The following is a 26,048-nucleotide window of genomic DNA, read 5'->3' as shown; positions in this document are numbered from 1 at the left end:
TTTTATGTTATCTTATATGTATGTTTATGTATTAACAAAACCGAAATAGGTACTTGAAGGAACAAAGTCATAATGTATTATGTTACTTACGTACAGCGGCTTAGTGACACAGGAGTTAGAGCTGTCGTCAAAGAATCGGACTTCCGCACAAAGATTATATTGACGCATTATTGATAATACAACACCGTGACTAAACACTTAAGTAGCGCCGCCACACACATTGAAGAGTAGTCTTACACACACCATTACTCAAAAACGCATACACCAGACACACACACGCTCATAATCACATACATACACAGACGCAGAGAAGAGAGAGATGCACAAACACACACAGGCATACACGCTATCACCTCTTTACACAACCGTTAATGCCCTTAAAATATTCTTCAAATTAGTGGCCTTTATTTCAATATATAGGTATATTTTAGCAAAACCATTCATAGTCACAAAAACATGTTTTCAAATAGTTAGATCTATTTTAATATAATTAGTTTTAGTAGTCACTTGGGCTATAAAACAATCATTAATTTAATATGCGTTACGAAATCTTATTTAAAATATTCTACAGAAATAGTTAATGCGGGATATTCATAAATAAACCTTGGACTGTGAACTGTATTTACTTTAGAATTATTTAATATTATTTACATATTTTTTTATTAAGACAAGTCAGAAACAATTTCATATTTATTACTAAATAAGTTGTTCTCTAATGAAATCAAACTTAAATACAAAAAAAATTGACGAACGAAGACTAGACCAATTTCGATTATAATTCTAAGAAACTTTGCTCTAAGTGAGTCAATATCTGCTATCTGAAGGACATTGGAAAACGATGATGAATGATGATTTGAATAATATTCATAATTGTTTTTATTCATTTTAATACAATTTTATACTTGCCCGTGTCTTTCCCGCGTTGATAGTGGATTTGGTAGCAAATCATTACAATGGGTATAGCCTGAGTTTTATAAATAAGCGGTTAAGCCGTGAAATCGTTTCTCTGCATCCATCAAATGCATCTCTTGGTTGCCTTATTTGTAAAATAAATAAAATCGTGCCAAACTAACAAACATTCGCCAGAACGCGTTCTTCTCTAACTCTTAGTAAAGATAACTTCGATATTATTAAACGGCGCTAAAATAACTTTTTTTCTTCCAGCAAATAAGGAAGTGTTTTGCTGAACCAATAAATGGAAATACCACTTGTAAGCCTTACCGTGGAACTAAGATTACTTTACAAGGGCGGATCAATAGGTACCGAACTACCTAAACAGTTTGAAGTGCAAACAAAACTTTCCTTTAACCTTTGTTTAAGCTGTTTATATCTATTTTTGATCGGTTCCTTGAGTGATAAGTTTTGACAAGTCAAAGTGTTGATAGGAATATCGATCACCTGATCTGATGATAATGTGTTGATCTTAAATCTTACATCCTCATTATAGTGTGAAAGTCATGTACGGATTGACTGACTTTCGACGTCAGATATTGCTGATATTTGCGGGCAGAGTATAGCAATATTTTTACATCAATTACCTATTGGTTGGATGGATAGGTTGGATAACAAAATTTTGCTTCCGAACAAATTTAATTGATACTTTAGATTTTTATAGGAATACCAATGTTTTCGGCATAGTAGTAGTACTGATTTATAATTTGTGAAATAAGTAATGTTAATATTTAAAGCCGTTTTTATAAATGACTGAGTTAAAAACACCTCATTATTCATTTACTAATTCAGGTATAAGAACAGATAGTATACAATATGTTGTAAGGATTTCTAATATTTCATCACTTTGAAGTTGCACAACAACCATTGGAATCTATTTTACAGGTTACATGCACGACGCACGTATACACAAACGCAAAAGCCTATCGTTTACAAAATTGCTGAATTAGTATGTTAAATATTTGCGAAATAGATTCTTCATTAAAATTCCTACGTACACGCAATATTTCGTAATTATAGATGAGACATATTTTTAATACAATATTGGCGCTTGAACAGGTCTTTGAACGCTAAATCATTTAGTTGATATAATAGTTGAAACGCCAATTTATAAAAAAAATACTATTAGGCAGTATTCTAAACAAATGTAAGTAAACAAAGTCTATTACTATATATATTTTACTAGCTTTTCGCCCGCGGCTTCGCCCGCGTCGATGTCGGTTATACCGCGTTTCCAAGAGAACTCTTCAAAAGTCCGGGATAAAAACTATCCTATGTAAAGAACATAGGATTACATAGGACTAACATAGGAGGACATAGGACTCAAGGTCAACTCTATCTCTGTACCAAATTTCATTAAAATCCGTTCAGTGGTTTAGACCTGAAAGCGTAACAGACAGGCAGACAGACAGAGTTACTTTCGCATTTATTATATTAGTAGGAATAGATAATCACATCTATCATCTTACTTTCAAACCTGGAGTAAAGGGCGGATTTGATACGAAAAATGCTGCTCTCCTACTCGCTGTATGAACTAACTGTATGAAAGCTTGAAAATAGTAGCTGCCATACATATTGCGCACAGATTTTTCTGCAGCTTTCCATATACACGCATTTTCGCCCGCTTTCTTCGCCGCCCTAGGGCCCCGGGCCTTCCTGCCCTACTGGGAAATCCGACCCTACTAGGACTAACAGTGTGCCTTCTCACATTCAGCATGATATGAACACGGCCTAATACATGTCTACATAAACAAAATCGCATCATGAATGAAGTCACTATTGCCTTCTAAAATCATTAATAACATGGTTCTTCTATTTGAAGTAATGAACTCATTTAAAGATAAATTGTAGTAGCAGTATTGAAACATGTCTAGGTAAGATGACAGTATTTATTTACGAGTTTAGGGCTTAACAATATTATGTTATAATATTACCTTGTCATAACGGTAATAATAAACAAATATAATGTTGCCAAAACAATATTTTATTTTATCTGAGGGCACGGCAGTGCCCCTGCCAAGTCTCGAGCAAAACGGGCACGGCCGTACCATCTTTTCTCGAAGCGATTCGCGGCTGTTTCGCCCCCCCTGTATCTTCGACGTGGACAAAGCTAGGAGTTTAGCTTTTCGGGGAATAATAGTAGGCATTAGAACAAGCTTAAGTTCGAAATTACATGCCAATTGAATTAATGGTTTAGGAGTTACGGTCGATCAAAGTTACACCATTTTGTCACTCACTGACTCACTGACTCACTGACAGATCATCAAAAATCTAAGGTACTTCTAGCAGACTTAGAAACTTCAAATTTTGCACCAAGATAGGTCCTTAGCCACATATAAAGGAAAAATTATAAAAACATTAAAAAATAATATGCCATAGAAAACAATTTTATATTTGCGGTTTGGCAAGAACATTATGTATGGATTTTGACTGCATTGTTAACTTTGTTCGTTGTTTAAGTACCTATTCAATTGGATGAATACATACATAGAATAGAAAAGAATAATATAAATGTAATACACAGACTATCATTAATACAAATTAATACATAAAATTCATAATTCATTAAATTAATAAAGCTAAAACTCCATTGTATTGCGATAAATATTGTATGCGCGCTCGATAGATGGCGTTGTACGTGTCTGAATCGCGCTATGGTTTCGTTACAAGGCGCAGTCTAAGTAGTACTTCAGAATAATTCGATAATTTTCATTTGATAGCGCCACCTGTCTATGAAAAACCATTTCGAAACTAAAAAATATTGTAGTGATAATTGATATTCGGAGAACTTTACGTGTTATTTAGTTTAGTTTAGCTATAGTTTGTAAGTTAGTAGATATATATATGCATATATATATAAGTTTAAGCTTGTTTACATTAGAAGTAACGAAGTCTCAGAGAAGAAACAAAAGAGATAGAGATAGAGAATGGGTTCTAAGCAAAGCAGTAGCTGAAGTCCTAGAAATTATGACACCTAAAAAAAAGAAAGAAATACACTTACAAAAAATAAATGAGATCCCACCAAAAACATTAAATGTAAAAAAATGCCAAGTCTCTCGATGCAGTCTTTCCATCGTAAAAAGTTTTGAGATCTCATAGAAGCCAAGTCCTATTCAAAATATTTTGTAGTTATAAATCAACATTTAGTAATTGTATCAATAGTTTTCTTTATATTATAATTATAGTGACTTGGCAATGAGCACAAATTAAAAGCTGCTTGATGCCTGGAATTATGTGCAAATGTTACTGACGAGACCAGTGATCAGATTATTTGTTATGTGTGAATCATGATGGTCACTACCGACTACATGCTCCAATACAATAATTAAGAATACCTTACGGGCCATCGCTTTATGAAAGTAAATGAATCGAGAGTACACTAAGACTGACTGCCGTTGCCGAAATTCGGTTGGGACGACACGGATAAACCAAAAGAAAATTAATTTTGTGATATTAATGTTTACGCATGCGGTGTGTGTAACTTTCAACTCCTACAAATATGCCTTTTTATTTGTTTCTTCTTGTGCTCATTGCCAAGTCACTATAATTATAATATAAAGAAAACTATTGATACAATTACTAAATGTTGATTTATAACTACAAAATATTTTGAATAGGACTTGGCTTCTATGAGATCTCAAAACTTTTTACGATGGAAAGACTGCATCGAGAGACTTGGCATTTTTTTACATTTAATGTTTTTGGTGGGATAATCCTGTCTTTAGCGCTAATCTGTTGTTTTCGCGTATTTTTTTTTCACTCATTTATGTTTTTACTGTTTTTGTCCCAATGCTCCTATGTAATGTCGATTTATTTATTTAATTATTACACTAATCTACCATTACAGGTTACCTAACCTAATGCGGTAGCTAGGACTAAACAAAGGTCTCAGTATTTATGTGATCTAGGGCTTCAAAGACAAATATGCTGAGCAATATCACTCTTAACTGAGACTGCTTTGCGTAAGCTGCAGACGGAACTGAGCCTATCTTTTTTTCTTTCGCCTAATTGATCTAATGTACCACCTTTGAGACGTGGAAAGTCATCCAAAAACTAGTTAAAACACGCGACATGCATTAAAAATCTTCTTATTGTAAAGACATATTCCATAAAGCGTTCGAAGTACGATACTTATACTAAATCCTGTATATACAAGATTTACGGATTAACCATCTGTCGGCGGCAGAACAAAAGCGTAGTTTCACAATCCTTTGATATCGACTAGACTACACCTGATAGAAACTACGTGTTCTAGATAAAGTTTTCGTATTCAAACTATTGCTTATCAGTAACCTCGGGCCATATTTATTTTACGCTGTTATAAGTAAGGTATTTAGTTAATAAATTATATTAAAACCAAGGAAATTTTCAGTTTTCCTTGTTGCAAAGCTGGCAAAAATAATTTATCTCGAGATTTTTAATTTTGTATTCACACCTATGTGAAATACGTTGAATACTATGAATAAAATTATATTAATAGGCATGTCACTATCTCCAATTGTACTATTCATATAATTTTCCTAACAAGCTTCGTGTTTAAAGGTCCCTCAAAACTCAACTACTCACTAGCAACGAACTGTCCATAGAGTAGAGCGAATTACACATATAAACCTAAACCTTTCCTTCTCCACAGGTGATCCACATAACCGGCCACATGCTAATGCCAGAAGAGAACTCTGAACGCAACAACAATGATGAGAAGAAACAGGATGGCGACGACAAGAAATTGCCCTCCAAGAACGGGTCCCTCGTGGCCGTGGGCAGGCCGATCCCGCACCCCTCGAACATCGAGATCCCTCTCGACAGCAAGACTTTCCTCTCCAAGCACAGTCTCGATATGAAGTTCACATATGTTGATGAAGCGTAAGTACTTTTGTTATACTATAAATACCTACTATGGAACTTAAAGAGTAGAAAGTGCCACTCAGAAAAGTCGCTATTGCGGAAGATTGTGACGATGTTAATTTACTCAACTTATACTGACTCATACAGACCTAAGACAGATTATATGGTATGGAGCAAGATCTTTTTTTACCGTTTTCTTTGTATTATTAAACCCAAAACACAGGGAACAGACAGTTGGGGACACCAGTTCCGAACTAAGTCAATAAAGCACTTTCCTCTAATTTCTATTTTCCATGACATCTATTCAATAAGGAATCCTAAATAAGGTATACTAAAGGGAGCAAACACGAAAACGTATTGTGATTGATAAGTGCCCATTTACTGCAGTGAATGCTAACAAAGAAAAGTACATTCCATTGCCATCTTAATTGATATTGTAAAAATATGTTGACGAAAGTATTGTATTTATATGGACATAATATGGAAATTAAGTATTCATTCAGTTTTAATTAACAGTAGAAAAGGTTTACGGGTCATGCTATAAACAATTTCCTAACAATCAATCTTTCAAACCTCGTTACTTATTAACGTTGATTGCTTTAGTGCCGTTATTAGTTCATATAATATACCTCTAAATTTCATTATTTCATTAAATTAAGAAAAATACGAAAGACGCTAGACGGGGAAAACTAGGATGAGTCTAGAAACGTACAGGACTTGTTGTCATTGTACTTTTCGGTTTCGTCGAGAGATGGCGCTGTTACCAAACAGTTCGCCCGCATAACATGACCGAATTTAGATTGTTCGCCGCCTATTGTGTTGTAGTGTTTACAACTCCCCACTCTATTCAGCCGTGTAATATCAACAAAAATATCACCTTCAAATGTATTTTGTAGGTTAAACATGATGCGATTTCGCGGTTTTGTACACAGTTCGCGATAAACTTACGTGGAAATTGTTCAGTATGCGATGTTCTATGTGAAAGTGATGTGAGTGTTTGTTGTGAAAGCGTATGCAGTGTTTGTGCTTGGAAATGGTTCAGAATTCAGTGAATTTCGGTCCTGGAATGGCGGGATTTTTGAATTTCACAGCTGTAAGTAGTTTTTAATCAAAAAATACGACGGTTTTGATGTAATTATGTTGTAATACAATGTTTTTATCGTAATTTTGTTGTATGATAACGAGTTTTAGTGAAGTGTATCAATGGGAGTGGCGGTAGGTCATTCAAGGTTAACTATGTAGGTGTACCGGCAAGCATGACCTGAGCATGGGAATAACAGGTCATATTAGAGGTGACCTTTGAAATGATAAAATTTTGAATACTTTAGACACCATTAAACAATTATATATTTAAGGTGACAGTCGTGGCAGAATAAGTGCATTAAATAATATAAACAATCAGAGATAACTAATTGAATTACTAGGAAAACTAACAAAACAACGAAAATAAAATTCAGGTCGAAAAATCAAGCAATATTAGTATTATAAAGTAATAAAATAGCTCTACTTATTTATATTACTGTCTCCTTTAAAACTAAAAATAATCCCGGATTATCATAATTTAAATGTTATTTCTTTACAGATTGATGAACACGCTCGGATTCGAGCCGGACGAGTTAGTCGGCCGCTCCGTATACGAGTATCATCACGCAGCCGATACCGGCTCGCTGGTACAGCAATTCAAATCATGTAAGTAATCATTTGTATGCAGCAAAACATTTATATCTATCATTCGTAAGTAAAACAATACTTGTGACAACGCCATCTACCGGCGCTGTGTTTAAACTGATCGCGGTTGACGTTTTGATCGGTCCGGACGTTGGTTTCGGTTTCTAAATAAAACAGATAGAGAGCAGCACTGCATTCTGGGGCTTGCCTATAATCGCGATCGATTGAGTAAGCTACACGATAGAACAGAGATGTACTTAGGAGTTAACAAAATCAAATAACCAAATTGTATCTTCATTTTTATTTATATTAATTCACTACTTTGGTTATGGATACTTAATGAGTTTATACAAAAGTGACTGTATAATTTAATAGGAACATAAAACAATACTATAGTATATTTTTTTACGACTTTTTCTACTTGCGACTTACAAAACTTGGAAAAAAATCAAGCATTTAAAAAAAATTGTATTACTACTTCATAATGCTTAAACAATGTAATTGAAAGTTATGAATAATATTTTATTAATTACAAATTTCACGGTTGATTAAACTACTGTTTTAATGAGATCTTTTTAAAAGTTACTTATAAAAGATGGCTCTAGTTAATGGTTCTCTGGAATTACTCTCAGAAAAAGTTATATAAAATTATTACAATTCTTCATTATCTGGCCTGAGAGATTCTTCGAGACTGGCAACTTTTTTCGCCAATAAAGTATTTTGGAGCCGCAATGATTTAATCACTTGCAGTCTTTTATTACACAATAGTTTAAGTTTTTTAACTTCTTCTTTTAACTCTCTTTCCAGTGGTGTTTCTTCATGAATTTGTTCCATCTCGGATACTGTGTCATTAAAATGTATTGATTCATCATCCATTCCAATGTCTGCATTTGTCTCATTCATTTCTTCATTATCTAATTCTTCCTCGACGTCTTCAAATCGAAATTCCGACTCTCGTTCAGTTTGTTCATTTGCTAAGTCCTCATCGTAGGCCATATCTTCATTATTTAATTCACCCTCCACTGATTCTTCATTGCTATTTTGGTCGGAGGCAAATTTTGTTCTCTTCTGAGTATATATTTGGAAAGTAGACTGAAATGTAGAGTCTGATCGTACGATACTTGGTTCGGAGACCATAGTATCTGTAGTCTGGAAAATCAAGTATCTTATTATTATTCGTACTATTAGTAGTCGGCTGCAAGCGTTAGTTAATTTATAACCCAAACCGTGTCGGCTCCATCGTTCTCAAAAAAGACATGTAAAAGTCATAAAAAATATCCTATTTGCAGAATAAATAATTTCATTTCATTTCATTTCAAGATATTTGATATGCATTTTTTTTTTTATAAATTCTGTCTATAGAAACACTACAAGGTTTTAAATAGCAATTATATATGTTTTATTAGATTAAAGTGTTATTTCTTACCATATTTGGATTTGGTACTGACTTCCTTTTAAGCAATTTAGGAGGCGCTGGCCTACCTTCATTAAGATCTAAATGGATATCGGGTATAGCATCTCGTTTAAGCCTCCTTTTACCCGTTGATGTATGGTAGAAATTCTTATCCGTAAAATGTTTGGAACATATTCTTGTGGAGTCAGTAATTCCAGATTTAATGAAAGGTGTCAACTCGGTGTCATGTTTGCGGAATTTCGGCAATCTGAAAAACAAAATTAAGTCTTGCCTCTAAGTTCGGCCCTGCCTGTTATGGCGGCGTACCGAGAATACGGCACGAAGCTTTAAATCAATATAATGTTAGTATTTACGCACTTGTTCTTATTGACTGCTTACCTGTGAAACGTAAACTGGTGGTCTAAGGCAGTATGAACGTCAGATCGTGAACTGCAACCTTTAATTGCACACTGAACCATTTTAATATTTTTAAACGTACACTTTGTAAATCGCCGTAGACGCCGAGCGGTTAACTGATCGTTGCCGTTCGGCAATCGGCACTCGTGTTCGCTGTGCCGAGCGCTCCCGAAAGAAACGACGCCATATTGAACAATTATAAAGTTGTCCTGCTCACTCATCAGTTATGATATGTATCTGTACTCTTCTAAAGGACTCATTCATTGATGAAGAATATTGTTGCGATTACAGTGGGCTTGATGTTACAAATCAATCTCGATTATGTGTTTGAATCATTGTTGAAAAATGACTCTGATATTTTGGCTGATTTTATGCTGTTACAATTAGTTCCGAACATTATTTTGACATAGTTATTTGTACTAGAGACCAGCTAATCGGCGTTTCGATATTTACTTGCCGTCTTTATTATTTTGGTATTTTACCTGCCTTTGTATGGATTTTTTATTTACAAAACACTTCGATCAAGAAGTTGCTTAGATGTCTTGTCCCACTAAATAGCATTAGGCTCTTTTCATACAAAATTATTTACCTTTTTAAGAGCCTGAACAAATGTAGTACACAAAACTTTCAAACCGGTTCACCTTTATTCTATGTATTTATCAGATTTGTCTTCGTCTGTCATTTCGATCTCATTTTGTCGTATCGAAACAACGATCAAACGAATCAACTTGCCAGTTGAATAATATTCATCCGTCATCTCGGACTAATGATGCATTGAATATATTTTAAACGAGACTGTCACGCTGTGCACTGAATATTCATCAGTAGCCATCATAGATAACCGGTCTTGTAACGGAATGTCATATTTTAACTTTTCTAATGCAGCGTTTATTAATCTCTCTCTGTAGTTACCGAGAGAACGATTAAAATTTCACTGCAGTTGATATGAAAAAAGAACTTCTAAATACCATTATGTTTTTGTTAAAGAATAGAACAAATTTGTAAACTCTGCGAACTTTCTTTATATAACAAGTACTAGCTTTTGATCGAACTTAGCTTAGCAATTTTAGCAAGATCGTACATCTTTTTGAGCATTCATTAATACTTAACAAATATACTTTCAAGTAGGATGTTCTATGACTTCGCCAGAAACAAGAAAAATTTAAACAAATCTAAACATAGGTTCGCGTCCCAACGACGTCAATTGTTTTTTTTCGGAAATCGTAATTAATATTCGAATTCCTTAGAAAATACTTGGAATGTTAAATTCGTTTTCGCTTACCGTTGCTCAATGAAAGGTTTCACAATACTCGCTGTTACTTCTAATAAAATAACTTATTTATGTTTCAATTGTATGCGGTTAACACGTGGCACTGACTGACGCGTTAATGAAGTCTGTTATTATAAAAGTAATTTACGTATTTTCCTCTTAACCTTTACTTTTGAGGTTTTGTTTTCGTTATTTTCATTTCTACGCTATTTTTCAATAGGAAATAAATAGGAGGCAAACTATTATCTCTTTTATAAATAATGAATAAGCAATGATCACCATGCTTTCTTGGTGCTCATCACATTATTTAGAGTAATCTTATTTAGTCAAGCCGATATTTTCTTCAGTCTTCAATCAGGGAATACAGATTTAAAAAAGACAATACAATTGCGGGTAGAATAATAATATTTGGGCTAAAGTCGCTGTAAAGTATGTTTTGCCTCTATTTAATAACTTAGTAATTAATTATTATTACGTTATCAATCATAATCTTCGCAAGATTTATTAAAATTCAATTTAAAATATTCCATTATCAATTTTCTTGTTATACGGTTTAAAAAAGACAAAAACTTTCTACTCACCCATTTACGTAATAAAATACATTTAAAACACAATACTATACAATATCGATACATAATTTATTATGTGAATGCTTCAACACGTAGAACTCATTCATATTAATAAGTATTCGTGTTGCTACGCTGGTGATATTGTTTAGTGCTGAACTGGGTTCGCGAAATTAAATTAAACGGTATGACACCCGAGGGTCCGTAAATGGTTGTATGTAAAACCGAGATACATTCTACAGCCATCTACAAAATACTTTTATATGAGCTTTGTAAAATAGAAGATGAATATCTCTCTGAAGTTGATTTAAACGTTGATTGTTTTATGTTGATTAAAGCGTTTTTATCTGTCACTGCTTTTATAGACGAGGTACGTAGAGAAAAACAATATTTTTGTTCGCGATGGAACCAGTTATAGAATTTGTTTAGTAAGTTTTCTTTTTTGTAATCGTTTTAAATGAAAGTAAAAGGTTACCTTTGGTTAAATTAACTTACTAAACTGTCTTCTTGTTTCACCATAGTATCACTATTAAGGTAATAAATGTCTAAAATCCCCGTGACTTGTCCTAGGTGCAATAGAATCCAAGAACTAAGAAATTTGTTTTGAAGACACGTAATAATAATACAGAACCATCTATTTTCTACCGCTAACAATGACAATGACATAGATACATAAAATCTATTTATAAATATCTCGTTAATAAACCGCTCTGTGTAATATACTTACATAATTATAAATATAATTTACATCTGGCGCTTATAAAACGTTCGCGTTACGTAAATAAAGCGATATATTTTTACGTAAATATGCGTTGTTTTTAGCATGTGTTCGGCAAAAAAAAGTTATTTAGGTTGGTTCATCAACTGACACTGATAGAGGTCGAATTCTCAAACATTTCGTAAAACACATATATATGTATAATTAAAGTATTCTTAACCAAGCAAAACGGTTTATTTGGGCACAGTCGTGTTTCCAAAGGACCCAAAATCCGATGTCTGGGCTCGATAGTCGAAAGCAAACAAGCTGTGAAATGAGGTTCTGCTAGCCTACTTTTATTTATTACATCAAGATAACACTGGAAGGCTGTATTTTCATGGTAGGTCTGGGTGCTATAGTTTATTATTTGGAACGTACTAAAATAATTTTCTTTGCATCCACAGTTAAACAAAATTTATCACCTTCTATAAAACCTGATGAATGAAGTGATAGATTCAGCATTATTTATGTATTATTTTGATTGAAAGTATTATTTTGATTTTGACACACAAATATAAAAATACCACGAATGATGTACAAGGGTGCATGCAGCTTATTTCTTAAGAAATCTCTACCAGCAGACCGCAGACTCTACCGCAGTAATTATTGCTGTTAGAAATATTGGTAAAACATAAACTCCTTTTTCAATCACCCACTAACCTTAATTTCTTCGCGATACTTGCTAGAACTCATAAATCAGGTCTCAAAAGACAATTAACACAGCCGGTGTTTTCAGCGCAGCCGGACGGGTCACGGCCGTTCGTCACTATTCGCACCACGGTAACAGCTGATCAATATCGATGATTAAAACGCGGCAAACACGTACCCAACATGTGAACACAGCGTGATAGATAATATACCCACCTACAAGAACGGCGTCATTAGTAAACACTTAGTCACAAAACAAGAAAGTGGCAGTAAAAAACAAACACCCAAAATAAACTCTGAAGCTTATCCAATTGAAGACTAATAAATCTTATTTCATCCTTTAAGTGGACAATAACAAAATGAGCCTAGATAACTCCCCCTGTTGAACTCCCAGTCACATGATGTAGTTGAAATAAACGCGGTATGACGACTCGCATAACTGGATCGCTCGCCAACGTTTGTTTGTTACAAGATGCAAAAAGCTGAACCGAAATAATCACATCACATTCTAAACACGTTCACAGATATCATTTCAGATAAATCTGGAGTAAAGTTGTTACTATCAACAATTTAATTAATTAACGAAATTGCAGGAGATAATGTAATAGATAAATGTTTGTATCACGTGTAGATCACGCGTCGAATGACTTTGCCCTTGAACTTGCACGAGAATCAAGAAACATTTTTATATATTTTGGCGCACCGGCCAACTTTCGCCTTTCAACTTTTATGTAACACTAGCGATAGACCTCTCAAGAATTCGCGTGATTATTCCCAGTTGTGAATTAGAGCATACCTAGTTCTTAACATTTTTTATGGTAAACAAGATAGGCGGCACGAAGGTGACTGATATCGGTAACGAACTAAAATTAATACCGCCTTGGCTCAATTACCTACTATTGAACACGTAATCGTTTGTTAAACAATCTATAAAAACTGCAGTTACTTGTACGTGAAACATAATGATACGATCAGTACTAAGTAAAGATGTATTATGTAAAGCCATAGAATACACTCTAATCTGCAAGCTAATTTTGGACAGTTTTCTTCAGAAGCAAGCCAAAAACGATTCAGGAAATCTGTTTATTCCGTTTTTAACAGATTTTTTTTGTTGTTCTTTACACGAGTTGGCATTCAGTGTTTTGTCAGTCAAAAACATCTCTAGAATGAAACCACCAGACCTTCGGGCATCTATGAGAGGTCGAGGCGGCGATAAAAATACCGTTTAGACGTAACGCATACGTCACAAAAACGTGCCACTACACAATAGCGTGATAAGGAAAGAATTCGCAGGCAAACGGGAATACATTAACTTACCTTCTAAAGTTAGGTAATGTTTATATTTCTCGAAATATCTAAAAAGACATGTAATAACGGTTTAACAAGTACGAATTGTACTAATTAGGGTCTTGTGGGATGCTATCGGTCTTTGACTTTTCAACTATTCTCGCTAAGTATTGAATAACACGCGAGCCACGGTTTTGCGGGAAATTCAATACGAATAAATGAAGTCTACAAACTCTTGTATTTGCCCTAGTTTTGACATCAATCAGTTTATTTAAACACGTGTATCTTCTATGTAAAACATTCGAATTTAAACGAAACTTATGTAATCGATTTGTAAACGTCCATTCTGTTTCCATTTGTCCCTATTACGTTGGAGTTGAGTTTTTGATATTAGTGATACGTGCCTCGACGTACAAATGTCGCATTATCTAAGTTGTTGTTACATCAGGGTTATTCAAATCACTGGGACACTTGCTTGACCCTTTCTACACACATTATTTGTTGGAATATATCAAAAGTATGTCCGTCCCACTTAAATGGTTTAGTCCTTACTTAATTACCAGTTCAGCGTCGCGTCTATATCCAACGAGAGTAAACACATACCACTTTTATAATATATAACATTAAATATACTCATTTATGGTCAGAAAAGATAAAAATCATTTAAGTAGGTAGACAATCAATAAGATTATGTAATAAAAGTACAATGTAACTGGCGTAATCTAGTTTTATATCACTTAAATAAAAAATATCTGATTAGATAGCTCAAAAGCTTAGAGCGTGGTCAAGCAGAACATTCATTAAAAAAAATCCTTTTCCATAAATGTGCTAATTTTACAAGCCTACTAAAATAATCTTAGTCTTGCTTATTTCTATGACTAAAAACTTCATTTCGGTTTCCCGAAATTGCTTGCCAGTAGGCTTGGTAAGGACAATGTAAATTGCAGTCCTACAAGCCTCACAATTGAATCATCCACCCATGAAATTGTCTCGGCACATTGAAAAGGTTTAGATGGAATTGGGTGTATTCAATTACTCGACATGCACTGTAAGTTTCCTACGGATACCAGAATATCAACAGATTCTCTATCCAAGCGTACGGTTTCTGATACAGTTTTCACGATCTGAGAAAATTTTATCAAGATCCAATGTACGCTGAGCTAAGTTTGCAAAATATATTTTCATTTTATTGTTATCCAGTGTACCAACTATCTAGCCGGCTTGTTTGGCAGTTTCTCATTTTACTTCGGGGCGCGATAACAAGCGGCAACAAATTTTACGAGTGTCCAGAATTGTATTATGTCGCCCGCTTATATTTATGTTTAACTGGTGTTCACTGGATTTTTCTAGAGCTTCTGCTGAATTTTACGATATTCTGCCAGTATTCGTCGCCGCCAGATATCGTATTTATAAAATCTACGTTTCTATTTATGTGTTCAATAACGTCCTTTGCGGTTTATTGCGCGAGGGCAATAACCTTCCATATTTCATGTGCTTTTTAAATGTAACCAAGATGTAATCAGAGTCAATACTCTTTGTTATTATTTCTAGCCTCTTTGGTTGATGTTAAAGCAACAGTAATCTCGGCCAGTATTGTTTCTGAAACTGTTTATAGTTACGATTATTGCGGTCGGCCATTACATGGCGACAATTACTGTTGGAACCTTTTGCATTTTATGCTTTGACTTCAATTACTTATACTGCCTCAATCTTGTTAGTGTATTTTGTGTACTGTATTTTTGTTTTCTAACATTATTTATAATCTCTCAGCTCTATAGGATCCATAACATTGTCCTTAATTGACTCTTTTATGTCTTCAACTCACTGTCAGTTGAATCATAAAATTAATTCATAAACATGTTATTTAACTGGTTCATATGAATACACGACACCTCTTAATTTTAGTAACCCAATTCATGAAATCCTTACATTTTGTGAAATAAATTCTTCATGTCTAACAGGTGCTGAATAGATCCAACGTAATTTATAACCCGAGTCGAATTTACTAAGTTACTCTCACCTTGCAAAACTGTTACACTGTTGGTTTGAGTCGAGGGAATATCTCACTGTAAATGTTGCCATTAAACTTGTTCTAACGCGAATACTATGTTAATTTATAATTAATGTAGTTCAGGAGTACTGTGTACTATAATCCTAATTCAAATCGAAATTATAATGAGATTTACCTTCGAATTCCTAACGCCTAAGCTGAGAAATTTATTTGTCTACATAGACGTCAGACTCCTGAGCTCGTAAAGGTTTCTCGTAGTTACAGCTTGGCACCGTGTCGCACAGTAAACATTGTTTACTCCGGCCATAATACTTCTGCTTCAATTCAGAGATTACTCACAAACATGACTTGTTTGTCACGAAATCTAACACTAAGTAAAGTAATTGCTAAAAGTAATAACTTATTACATAGAGTTAGACTTCTCTTTCTATTATATATGCTAAGCCTCTTTCAAGGTTATTACCACATTGCTGAATTAATGCGTACTCTACCAACGTCAGCGACGTTCCTATTTAAAATAATGTTGTCACATCAAAAGCCTTTCTCATTCTCGACCACTCTGCAAATAAAGCCTTCACATAACAATTATTATGCCATCATATTATTCCACTCCATGATTCATGCAAATTGCTCGCTATCATCTTAACAGTACGTACTCCGTAGTAAAGACGATATAAAGCGAATCAGATATGGACTAGCTGAGTTTCATGAATAATATAGAACAGAGGTGCTCGCTGAAATTTTCATTATTTCACTCATTCTCCGAACGTTGACTCCTGTTTCAGCTTTATTTTCCTGTCCCACTTAATGAAATGAAAGTGCTCAATGTGCTCATATTATAATACACTGCGGGGCAAAAACACTTTTATAGCGTGAACCTCATTTCTATATACTTTTTAGTGCTTTTTAATGAGAGAACTTAACGTGCGCTTTATTGTCCTCGTTGTAGGTTGTTTTTTATTACACTTAATTAGGCGTTATAATTTATTAATTTAAGTGTTAACATATAGGCTTCGGCAGTTACGAAAATAATCATTAATTATATTGTTTTAAAACAAGAAGATACAGCCTGATTCAAATAAAAAAGTAAGGTAGTGAAGCCGAAATGTATGGGGCCAAATTACAGCTATTTCACGTTAAAATCAATAAAATTGGTCAACAACAAAATACAGACAAATTAAGAACCTCCTCCTTTTTGTAGTCGGCTTTTTATTTCAATTTTGTTCAGGATTGTAATACACCGAGTTAGTAAACGAGGCATAAGATTACACTCTGATAAAGCTGCCAAAGCCTTCGCTCCAGGCCAAATGATATTTTAGTTCAACTTTAAAGTTCTAATCTAAATCACTGCAACTATTTTGTTTAGAGAAACCAAAAGGTTGTCTAAACATTCACTCGCTTGTTAACAAGAACCTAGTTATCATACACGGAAGCTATATATCCGACCACGCACAGGTCATGTCCAATCGATAACTTTCTGTAATTAAATTATAAATATTTTTGTTTTCTATTAGATAAGCCTGTTGAAAGATAACGCCACGTTGATAACACGCCATCAAAGTTGCTGAACCATGCATCACCATGCACTTTACGTGTGATCAAATAGTTTTAAATTAGTTTCTTTGCTATCGGTTTACGGATTACTAGTCAGTGTTTATTGTGGTCTCCTGTAAGTAGGTAAATAGTCATCTACTTCTCTTTTGAAGGTACGTAGAGTATTGAGCAAACATAAATCTATTTTCTCAATTCTTTCATCATTAACAGTTGTAGGTGTTGGTGGTTTGAATACAAGAAGATACACACAAAAATCATACGTCTTTTGACAGTCAGTCGCTAATTTTGTTTTCGGACACCTGAAGTATCATTGTTATTATCAAGTGTTAGTGTTGTCTTGTTTGAAAAATATTAAGACTGTCTAATGTTTGACCATTATAATTAAGCAAAAATGTCTCGATCTTGTGGTGTGTCGGCGTTGATGATGATTTTCCTACTGTCATTTTCCTATAATTTGGTTTGGTGTATTTATCTTTGTATAATATATTTTCTCCTTTTTATTAATCTAGTCGAAATTTTAAAGGTGTTCATTAAAAACCCAACCTTAAGAGTTGGTTTTCCGACCTTCTTCTTTCCCCACAAGTTTTGATCATTTTACTTCATTTTTACAGCCATTATTTCAGTTTAACACCCTCGTTTAACCAGCCGATTTAGCTATTTCGGAAGGAATACAAGCAACCATCTATTTTAATAATCACAATCTTATCTCACATCGTACAAACTAACGCAAGATAAGCACATAGTAAACCTCTTTAAATCACAGCTCCTCATTATGTTAATATGTCCTCAATCTATGCAAGGTTAGGTATCCTTGCTCATATCCACGATAAATTGACTCAGATACGCCTACGATTAGTAAAATTAAGCTTGAATTTCATCCTCATGAATATTAAAATCACGGTTCATATTAAGCCGACGTGAAGAGGAAAAATGTTATAATGTTTCTATAAGCGAGAGATAATTGACATCGAATTAATGACAAATGGAATAATAAATGCTTAAATAATGTAAAGTTTGTGATATTGTAGGGATTACCCCTACAATATCAGGATAGATTGGATTATCAATTCAGGATAGACTGAACCGATTCTGCAAATTCTTTGACCAATAGCAATCCATGTTACTTGTGGGTTTAATCTGCATATAAACCCTAAAATACTGCTACATGAAGTGGGTACACATGTACATGAAATAATCCACCTGTAATCATGTGTCATGTTGTGTATAATTTTATACGTAAGTCGTGTCATTAAACTGCACCCACGATACATTAAAAATATCACAAAAAATGTTGCAAACTGTGGCGTGGTACAAAATATTGTGATCATTTCATGATCCATTCTCTGCCGAAGATCGTTTTATCTCTAGAATTAACATCTCGTTTTCTTGCACTAATACATATACACTAAATATTAAAACAAATGAAAGCAGCATTCAATAAAGCAATAGAAAGCTATGCTAGGCTTTTAGAAAATAGAATTTCATGTCTCCTTTGAAAGTTTCCGAAGAAACATAAATTCGACATAGTCGTATACTTGACTCATGTGTATTAATTACTAAAATCAAACCAAGTTAAATAACAGATCCTTCACTTATTGATACTTTCATGCCACCAAACCGAGCTTTTATCCCCAAATCAAGATCATCGTAAAACAGCAATACCACTTAACCGAATCTGCACGTAACTGCTACTTTGTACACAAAACTTTAGTATCGACAGGCTTACTATATCCCTATACGTATGTATGGAGTTTAAGCCTCTAGTCAACGGGAGTCACTATCAGGCGAGCTCGCATTACAAGCCTCGGGTTCAATGACCCCGGTCTGGTATTCGCAATTTATGGCTCCATTGGACTTTGCCTGCACTATCCCTTTGTAACAAGTTTTACTTTTATCCTTAGATACTGATAATAAAATGAATTTGTTTGTGGCCAGATAGATTCTAGCTGAAACTTTTTAAATCATATGTGGCATTTTATCTACAGTGAAGTTATAAGACCACTTACCAAATCTATACGTTCTAAAATATTATAAACTTACGTGTGATAATAATATTGAATGTAACACAAAACACTTCAGGATTTTTTTTACGTAGTTGTTGCCCTAGTGTACTTTTGAGTATGCTTTGACAGAATAACCCTTTATTATTTGCTAGCTTTGAACTTCGTCGCGTGTTATACTTGCTTCTAGTTCACCTCTTATAACTAAGTGGGCTAAGTTGGGTTATTCCCCTCTGGAGTGCACTGCCATGTTTATTGCAAAGCCCTAACTCCACGATTGTAACATCCATTTAATTTTCATGTTCCATTGAATAAAATCTCTCATTTCTCTAATAGAATTGTTTGCGAGCTTATCGCTGAACATGATCGTCGACAACTTATTTCTCATTTTATACTATCTCAGCTTCAGCAGGCAAAGCTTCTGTATTAAATAGAGGACATTTTGCAACAATTTGATCGTTCATTATATAATGCACTACACACATCAAATGCATTACAATTTATTCCTTTGTTTTTAAGAGCTGTTGCTAGCTCGACACTGGCGGGTTTCCAACTATTTCGTACGTAGTTTTATGTACATGTGAATTTCGACTTAAGTTCTTAATTACTTGTATTAAGCTCTCTCTTAGCGTTTCGAGATTCATCAGACGGGATTCTGAATTCATTTGTTTTTGTTAGTTGATTCTCTTTAGGAATAGATGTCTTGTCTTGTCGAACCAAGATTAGTGACAAAGAGGATTCAGACCGTAAACCATTTCGTCTTAAAGTACAAGTTTTATGTTTGTGGAAGAGTGACAGCGCATTACAAGGCGTAGAGCGCTATCTCTCTTCAAGACGGTAGCCCTAATGCTTTCTGTCTACCTTTAACTCGGAATTCTTTCCACGGCAAGTTTATCATAGTAACAAACACAAGTGGGTTGTACCTACAAATATAATAAGCCCTTTCAACAATCGGTGCGTCATACATGATATAACCCGTAATATCGTTGTATTAATCTGATATCAATGCAATAAAATGTGGTCTAGATCAGCTTTTACAAAATTTCGTTCTAGATATGGCAATCAGCCGTTGATCTTTTGTCTTTCTTTCTTAATACTATGTGAGTCGCGTGACTTCTTTTGGGGTTACGTCGGCAGCTCACGCCATCCGTTTCAAGGAAAACATTCTTGACCAAATCGTTTTTGTTAACACTCCGACGGAGTCCACTCAATATTGAAAATGACCGGAAATTTCTGGAAGCTTCCATTTGTTGTTTATTTTGTTGTGTTCCATATGTTTTATTCTAGTTTGCGTTCAGTAAATAATATAGTTCGTTTGTTGGTGTACGTTTAAATAAAATACGAATTGAAATTGAACGGAAAACCTTTTTTTTGTTGCATAACTGCTGTTGTTATTCATATTTTATTTAGATACTTTTAGGTTCAAATGTGTCTGTTTTATAAATATGTATAAGTATATCGGTGTTAAATTACGCCAGTCGTTTAAAACAAACAAACTAAACTTTGTATTAAAAATAACGCCGAATGTTATCGGCAATATCAAATACAATAGTTTCAAGTGTGATCGACGATAAACACTTGATAACAAATAAATATATAATCGTTTACCATCGATGACTTTACATTATTATTTTGGCATTATGTCAGTGAAACTGTCAACTTATCTTCATAACGTCTGGTGTCTTAGATATTCATACAAACTTCAAATAGTTTTGTATCAAGAAAGTTTTTCTATTAAGTTGTAATTTGTTGTAATTCGATCAAATTTAACGTTACAAATAATTGTATTTATCAACAGAGTAAGTGCCAGAGATGTTCAGTACTGTCTAGTAACCAAGCAAACCGAATGCCTGTCTACAAGAGCGGTCCATAAAACTGGGATCGTATTCATTTTCTACCGAAATTGTATTAACTTTCCACCGGCAAATAAACACAACATATTTCGCATCCACCTCGTAAAAAACGCGGCGAATCCATGAAACTATTTCTGTACCAAATATTTTCATATATGAGATACGATTAATTTTGTTTGCAATGCATTCGGTCGAATAGCTACATAAACATTGTTTTGTCTAGAACCTAGATAGTATTACTGGTTATCGGGTTATAAATAGGCTGTCGTTGAGAAAGAATACGATAAAAATACCAAACGTAAATTATTGTTATAATTTTCTTTATCGTAATAATCAATTCAGAATTCGTTGTATAATACCTGGTGGTCAGATATTATCAAATTGCGTAATAAATCTGTAAGCGTCAAATCATGTTTAATTGCAAATTTATTTAGATTTCTTTGATATAGTCTAGATTCGTGTCAGATACTAGAACATGGAGGATTGGGTAGCCGACCTAACTACCAACAAATTCTCGTAAATTAAAAAATATACTACATTAAAATAAAAAGTTCAATCACAGAATCTTAAGATTACATATTATAACTAAAGAAATTAAATCTTGATTTTAAAGTCAAGTTACGGACGTTATCCCAAACTCCCCCGCATACAGAAAGCTTACGATCAAAAATTTAAATATTTTAAAGCGCACAGTGGGATATTAAGTGAACTATTAATCTCATCGCTCTATAACAGCTACATTGAAATATGTTAGCTTAATATTACAAAGAGAGAACTAACATCCCTTCGTAATAATCTTATTACGATCGTACTCGTAATATCCTTCGAGTGGTGAGACTATTAATCTTTATTATTAACTGACTGAGCTCTACGGTTGCACCCGCGTAGTTTTTGTTCCCGTTAAATGTTGGTCCCTTGGGTGGGTAAAATCCTTTTCTAATGTAGATAAAGATTGGGCGTTAATCTATGCTTACAAAAATATGAGCTACATTGAGCTATATTATGTCGTTGCTTTCAATATTTTTTTCATTATTCTGCCAATAGTAGCGGGGAAGATTCCAAAATATCACTTCTAAAAATTGCTCCGGTCATTATTGAGTATAAGTGTTTTTATGTATAGGTGGACGTAGTATGGGAACATAACAGTCTTGTGTATCGATACTGCTTTCTTAGAAGTATCGATCTGCTATAACCACGAATGGTCTTCCACAGTCATAAATTGTTGTTGAAACATTCTTGCTTCGTGTCGTATCCTTTACTACTCATAATAAATACATATTACGGTTGTCGTCTTATCGTAATTTTGTCACTTCGACATGTTGCCACGCAACATTTGTATTGTGGGTCCATATTATTTATTTGTGTGCTCAAATTGAATTATATTCTTGAGATTAATTTAATTTAAGCTTCACGCGTGAAAAATTGCAGTGTAAAGAATTTTGGTCTTGTAAATGTAATCTAGCTAGATATTAAGCTTAGATATGGAGAGATCTAAGATTTATGAAGAAAAAATCATTTAATTAATGTTCAACACTTCGTGTGAGATTACGTCTATAGTAGAAACGAAAGCATTTTTCGAAACCAGAATAATATTTTCGTGTCAACTTGAGACCTTATATATGAGATTTATTGTTCTGTTTTTTTCTTCCTATTATTGGGTCTGATAAATAGACAGGTTATTTATTAAAGTCTAACTGCTGCATGAAGGCCGATTTTGCTCAATTTAAAACGTAATTGGATCAATCAGATTATATAGCTTGAGGCGTATTCTTATTGCGCGTCTACATTCTAAGTGCAGAATGTTATTTATGCCATTTACTCCTCGAGCTCCGAGCGTTGTGTTCAGTAGATCACGTGCATGTTCATCTTGTAGGAGTACCTACATGTACGAGATAATCACTAAATTAGCATTGTCTTGCGCTCTGTACGATGTTCACTGCAATGCATATTGAACAATTTTGGCCATTACATACTTCAGAAATGTCCATTAATACCTACATCGAGATGAAGAACTACCAAGATAATGAAGTAGTATTACAACGATTTATCTGTCTATTTATCCTTATTCTTCAATCGAACATATTGTCTTACAAGATAAATACTATCTAAGTGTTCTGATCCGTATGTCTTCAGTATATCGTATTTCCGAGAGCGGAGCTTACTTTGTAATATACAAGAATTTTATCGATGATAATATGTTTTACGTATGCCAAGTGTTTGTTGCTTTGAAATAGCCACTAAGAAATTGAGAGCCAATAAAATTGATAGATTAATTAACTTCTCATCTAGTCGGCATCCATTCATTCATTTATCAGTATGTATAATATCGTACGTTTTTTCTTGAACGGAGGTTATTTATTTACAGTTTTTATTAGAATATACGTTTCGAAATGCTATATGAAACCTGATGACAGCGCAGATTGCTTTCCCGATCGCTCCTCAATATCCGACAATTAAGGTCGCTTCTTGATACTTTCTTGCTCAACAAATTTTCTAAGCTGGAGCTGTTCTATGCTGCATTTTATACATGAGTGTTGTCTTTCCAGTATTCTCGAAGGGGCAATGCGAGACGGGCCGATACCGCTTCCTCGCCAAGACCGGGGGCTACGCCTGGGTTCAAACCCAGGCCACGGTCATCACCGACAAGCAACAGAAGGCGATAAGCGTCGTCTGCGTCAATTACGTCATCAGGTAGGTCTAGATATAAGTCAATCGCGACCGTTTGTTATTTTGTATCATGTGTGTTTTGATTACCATCATTACAGGAATATTTAATGTTATAATATAAATACTCGAAAAGGTTTTTGAAATATCGAAGGTAAGTTATTTTTCCATTATTATTGTTTATAATAATATGATTTTATAAGCCATATTCTACGGTCTACCGCCATAAAGTTAAAACTGCGTATAGTGGACGTAATGCTTGTGTAGGCGAACAATAATTTATTCTGCGTAAAAGTATATTCGTGGCAGTTGCTTCATCAGAGCACTTTCATTGATTATATTTCTGAGTAAATTAGTTAGTTGTTTTAGCAAAATAGAGGGTACGGTAGAAAATCCCAACGAGCTTAAATGTTTCATAAAAGTTACATGAAATAAGCTCAATGGTACTCAAACGAGAACGGGTATTTAAAGAGTATCACTTACTTTAATATCGTTATGAACTATGTCGCCTCATTAGTGAGGTGTTCAGTTAAGACAAGGCTGATATACACAGGTAATAATACAGTACTGTCAGTTTACCTTCCTCAGACATAACTCTCATTTTCCTCCACAAGAAAATCCTTGTCAGATAAACCGGAATCTTCAAGATAAGCACGAGAGCCCGATAACATAAGGAACAAAGCCTTTGATCATACGCTAAGTATTTTCTATTTCATTACTCTGACCCACATGAAAGCCATTCCTTCTATTGTGAAGAGCACCACATTTCGATATTGGCTTATCAACCAGATCCAGCCGATCCTATTCTTATTGCGTTACTTTTCTAACAAATACGATTACTGATAAATCCTTTTTGGGTACACGCGTTTATATGTGGAATTTCGCCTTGTAGGCTTTTTACGTGTTTAACAAATATTCAAGCATTGTTGTGAAATCAGAAACCGTTTGTCATACGATAGTGTTTTCAGGTCGTTATAAAGCATTGTTTTTATAGTACGTTAGTATTTCTCGGTGATATTACTTTCAAAGACATGAAAAACCTAAATCATTGTAATTAGATAATGGAAACCTGTACTGTATGCATACTATGTATATATAAATAGGCGAGTCTAATGACCTAATAAGTTTCAGTTGGAGAGATGGGTCTTTCAATATTAACGTGATATTTCGCTCGTCCACGTTATTAATCACTCAGGCAATTTGTCATCAGTAGGAAATTCTTGTTCCCTGAATATTCCTTGTTATTTACTGCAAGTAGGTGTATTACAAACTGGGCTTTACAGTCATTTATATAACATACATTTCCTTCCATTGTTGTTGTGGTGACATTACGTTTGATAGGAAAAGTAACATGTTTTTCGTATGTATTGTTGTAACCAACAAACACCTGTGTTATTAGCTGCGTGTCAGGGACAACGGTTTGGCATCCATATCACCTATACAATACTTGGCACAACTCAGAAACGTTACATCTCCACTACAGATTTGGACAACATCTGTAAATAAATACGGAAAGATAAAATTACTACGAACATTCTGCAAGTATTTACTTCCAACTTCTATTGTTAATTGCTGTACAAATAGATAATTAATCAAACAGTTATCAACGTTTTACATTGTGCCGTCTCCTTGATCTATGACTCGAGAATATTGTCAATATTCATTTAATGTTTATTCTCATCAATTTGTTGGATCTAATTTTGTTTTGTTCTGAAATCAAAGTTTGATTGAACTTGAGATAACTTAGTTTGGTTTGTTTATCTTTAGGTTAAACTAAGTTTACAAGAATCCTTTGTCCACAATCCAAGTTGGTTCTAACATTATCGAACCCATTATAAATTACGTAACCCATTGCGGTATTATACGGCATAATGTTACTTTTCTACACCTCCTGTTGCGTTGTATTTTTCAAATTTAAATTTAAAAAACCTTAAATGTTACAATTTTAATTAGTTTTTAATCACAAATTCTACTAAATTAATATCGTAAATTGTGTGTTCATTATTCGTCTTTACTAATTCTAAAAGTTCTCCGCTTAAAGCAGTATTGTATCGGAAACTCAAAAGGGTTTATATTACTTCATCGATTTTATAGTCTCCTGAAAGAACCCCATACATTCTTCAAACAGTTACAAATGTGCCTAATTTTCGCAGTCCATTTTTCC

The 26,048-nt window shown here is 34.0% G+C and overlaps 2 protein-coding genes across 5 annotated transcripts in view; one reads left to right on the top strand and one right to left on the bottom strand.

Moving 5' to 3' along the window:
* The window catches only part of LOC113498713 (hypoxia-inducible factor 1-alpha-like), an 87,815-nt gene that overhangs the window by 30,674 nt on the left and 31,093 nt on the right, over nucleotides 1–26,048 (top strand). For all 4 annotated transcript variants that reach the window (XM_026878833.1, XM_026878834.1, XM_026878830.1 and 1 more), the window contains exons 5-7: nucleotides 5,585–5,814; nucleotides 7,379–7,485; nucleotides 23,767–23,911. In XM_026878833.1, coding sequence (XP_026734634.1) covers nucleotides 5,585–5,814; nucleotides 7,379–7,485; nucleotides 23,767–23,911 — 482 coding nt within the window. The remainder of the gene's footprint in view (nucleotides 1–5,584; nucleotides 5,815–7,378; nucleotides 7,486–23,766; nucleotides 23,912–26,048) is intronic.
* On the bottom strand, nucleotides 7,966–11,061 carry LOC113498714. The gene is made up of 3 exons (XM_026878835.1): nucleotides 9,257–11,061; nucleotides 8,891–9,125; nucleotides 7,966–8,613 (listed from the first exon to the last, which is right to left on the bottom strand). The coding sequence occupies exons 1-3, from the start codon at nucleotides 9,493–9,495 to the stop codon at nucleotides 8,116–8,118; spliced, it is 972 nt and encodes a 323-aa protein (XP_026734636.1). The 5' UTR covers nucleotides 9,496–11,061; the 3' UTR covers nucleotides 7,966–8,115.

Source organism: Trichoplusia ni, chromosome 11 (assembly GCF_003590095.1).
Source record: "Trichoplusia ni isolate ovarian cell line Hi5 chromosome 11, tn1, whole genome shotgun sequence".
Lineage (NCBI taxonomy): Eukaryota > Metazoa > Arthropoda > Insecta > Lepidoptera > Noctuidae > Trichoplusia > Trichoplusia ni.
This window is presented reverse-complemented; position numbering and strand designations above follow the sequence as displayed.

What these genes read in the sequence shown, in the direction of transcription:
- LOC113498714 (XM_026878835.1), bottom strand. Translation starts at nt 9,495, where the DNA reads ATGAGTGAGCAGGACAACTTTATAATTGTTCAATATGGCGTCGTTTCT. An exon ending in CACCAGTTTACGTTTCACAG is followed by an intron (nt 9,126 to 9,256) that starts GTAAGCAGTCAA and finishes TTTGTTTTTCAG; the next exon opens with ATTGCCGAAATTCCGCAAAC. An exon ending in CAGTACCAAATCCAAATATG is followed by an intron (nt 8,614 to 8,890) that starts GTAAGAAATAAC and finishes TTGATTTTCCAG; the next exon opens with ACTACAGATACTATGGTCTC.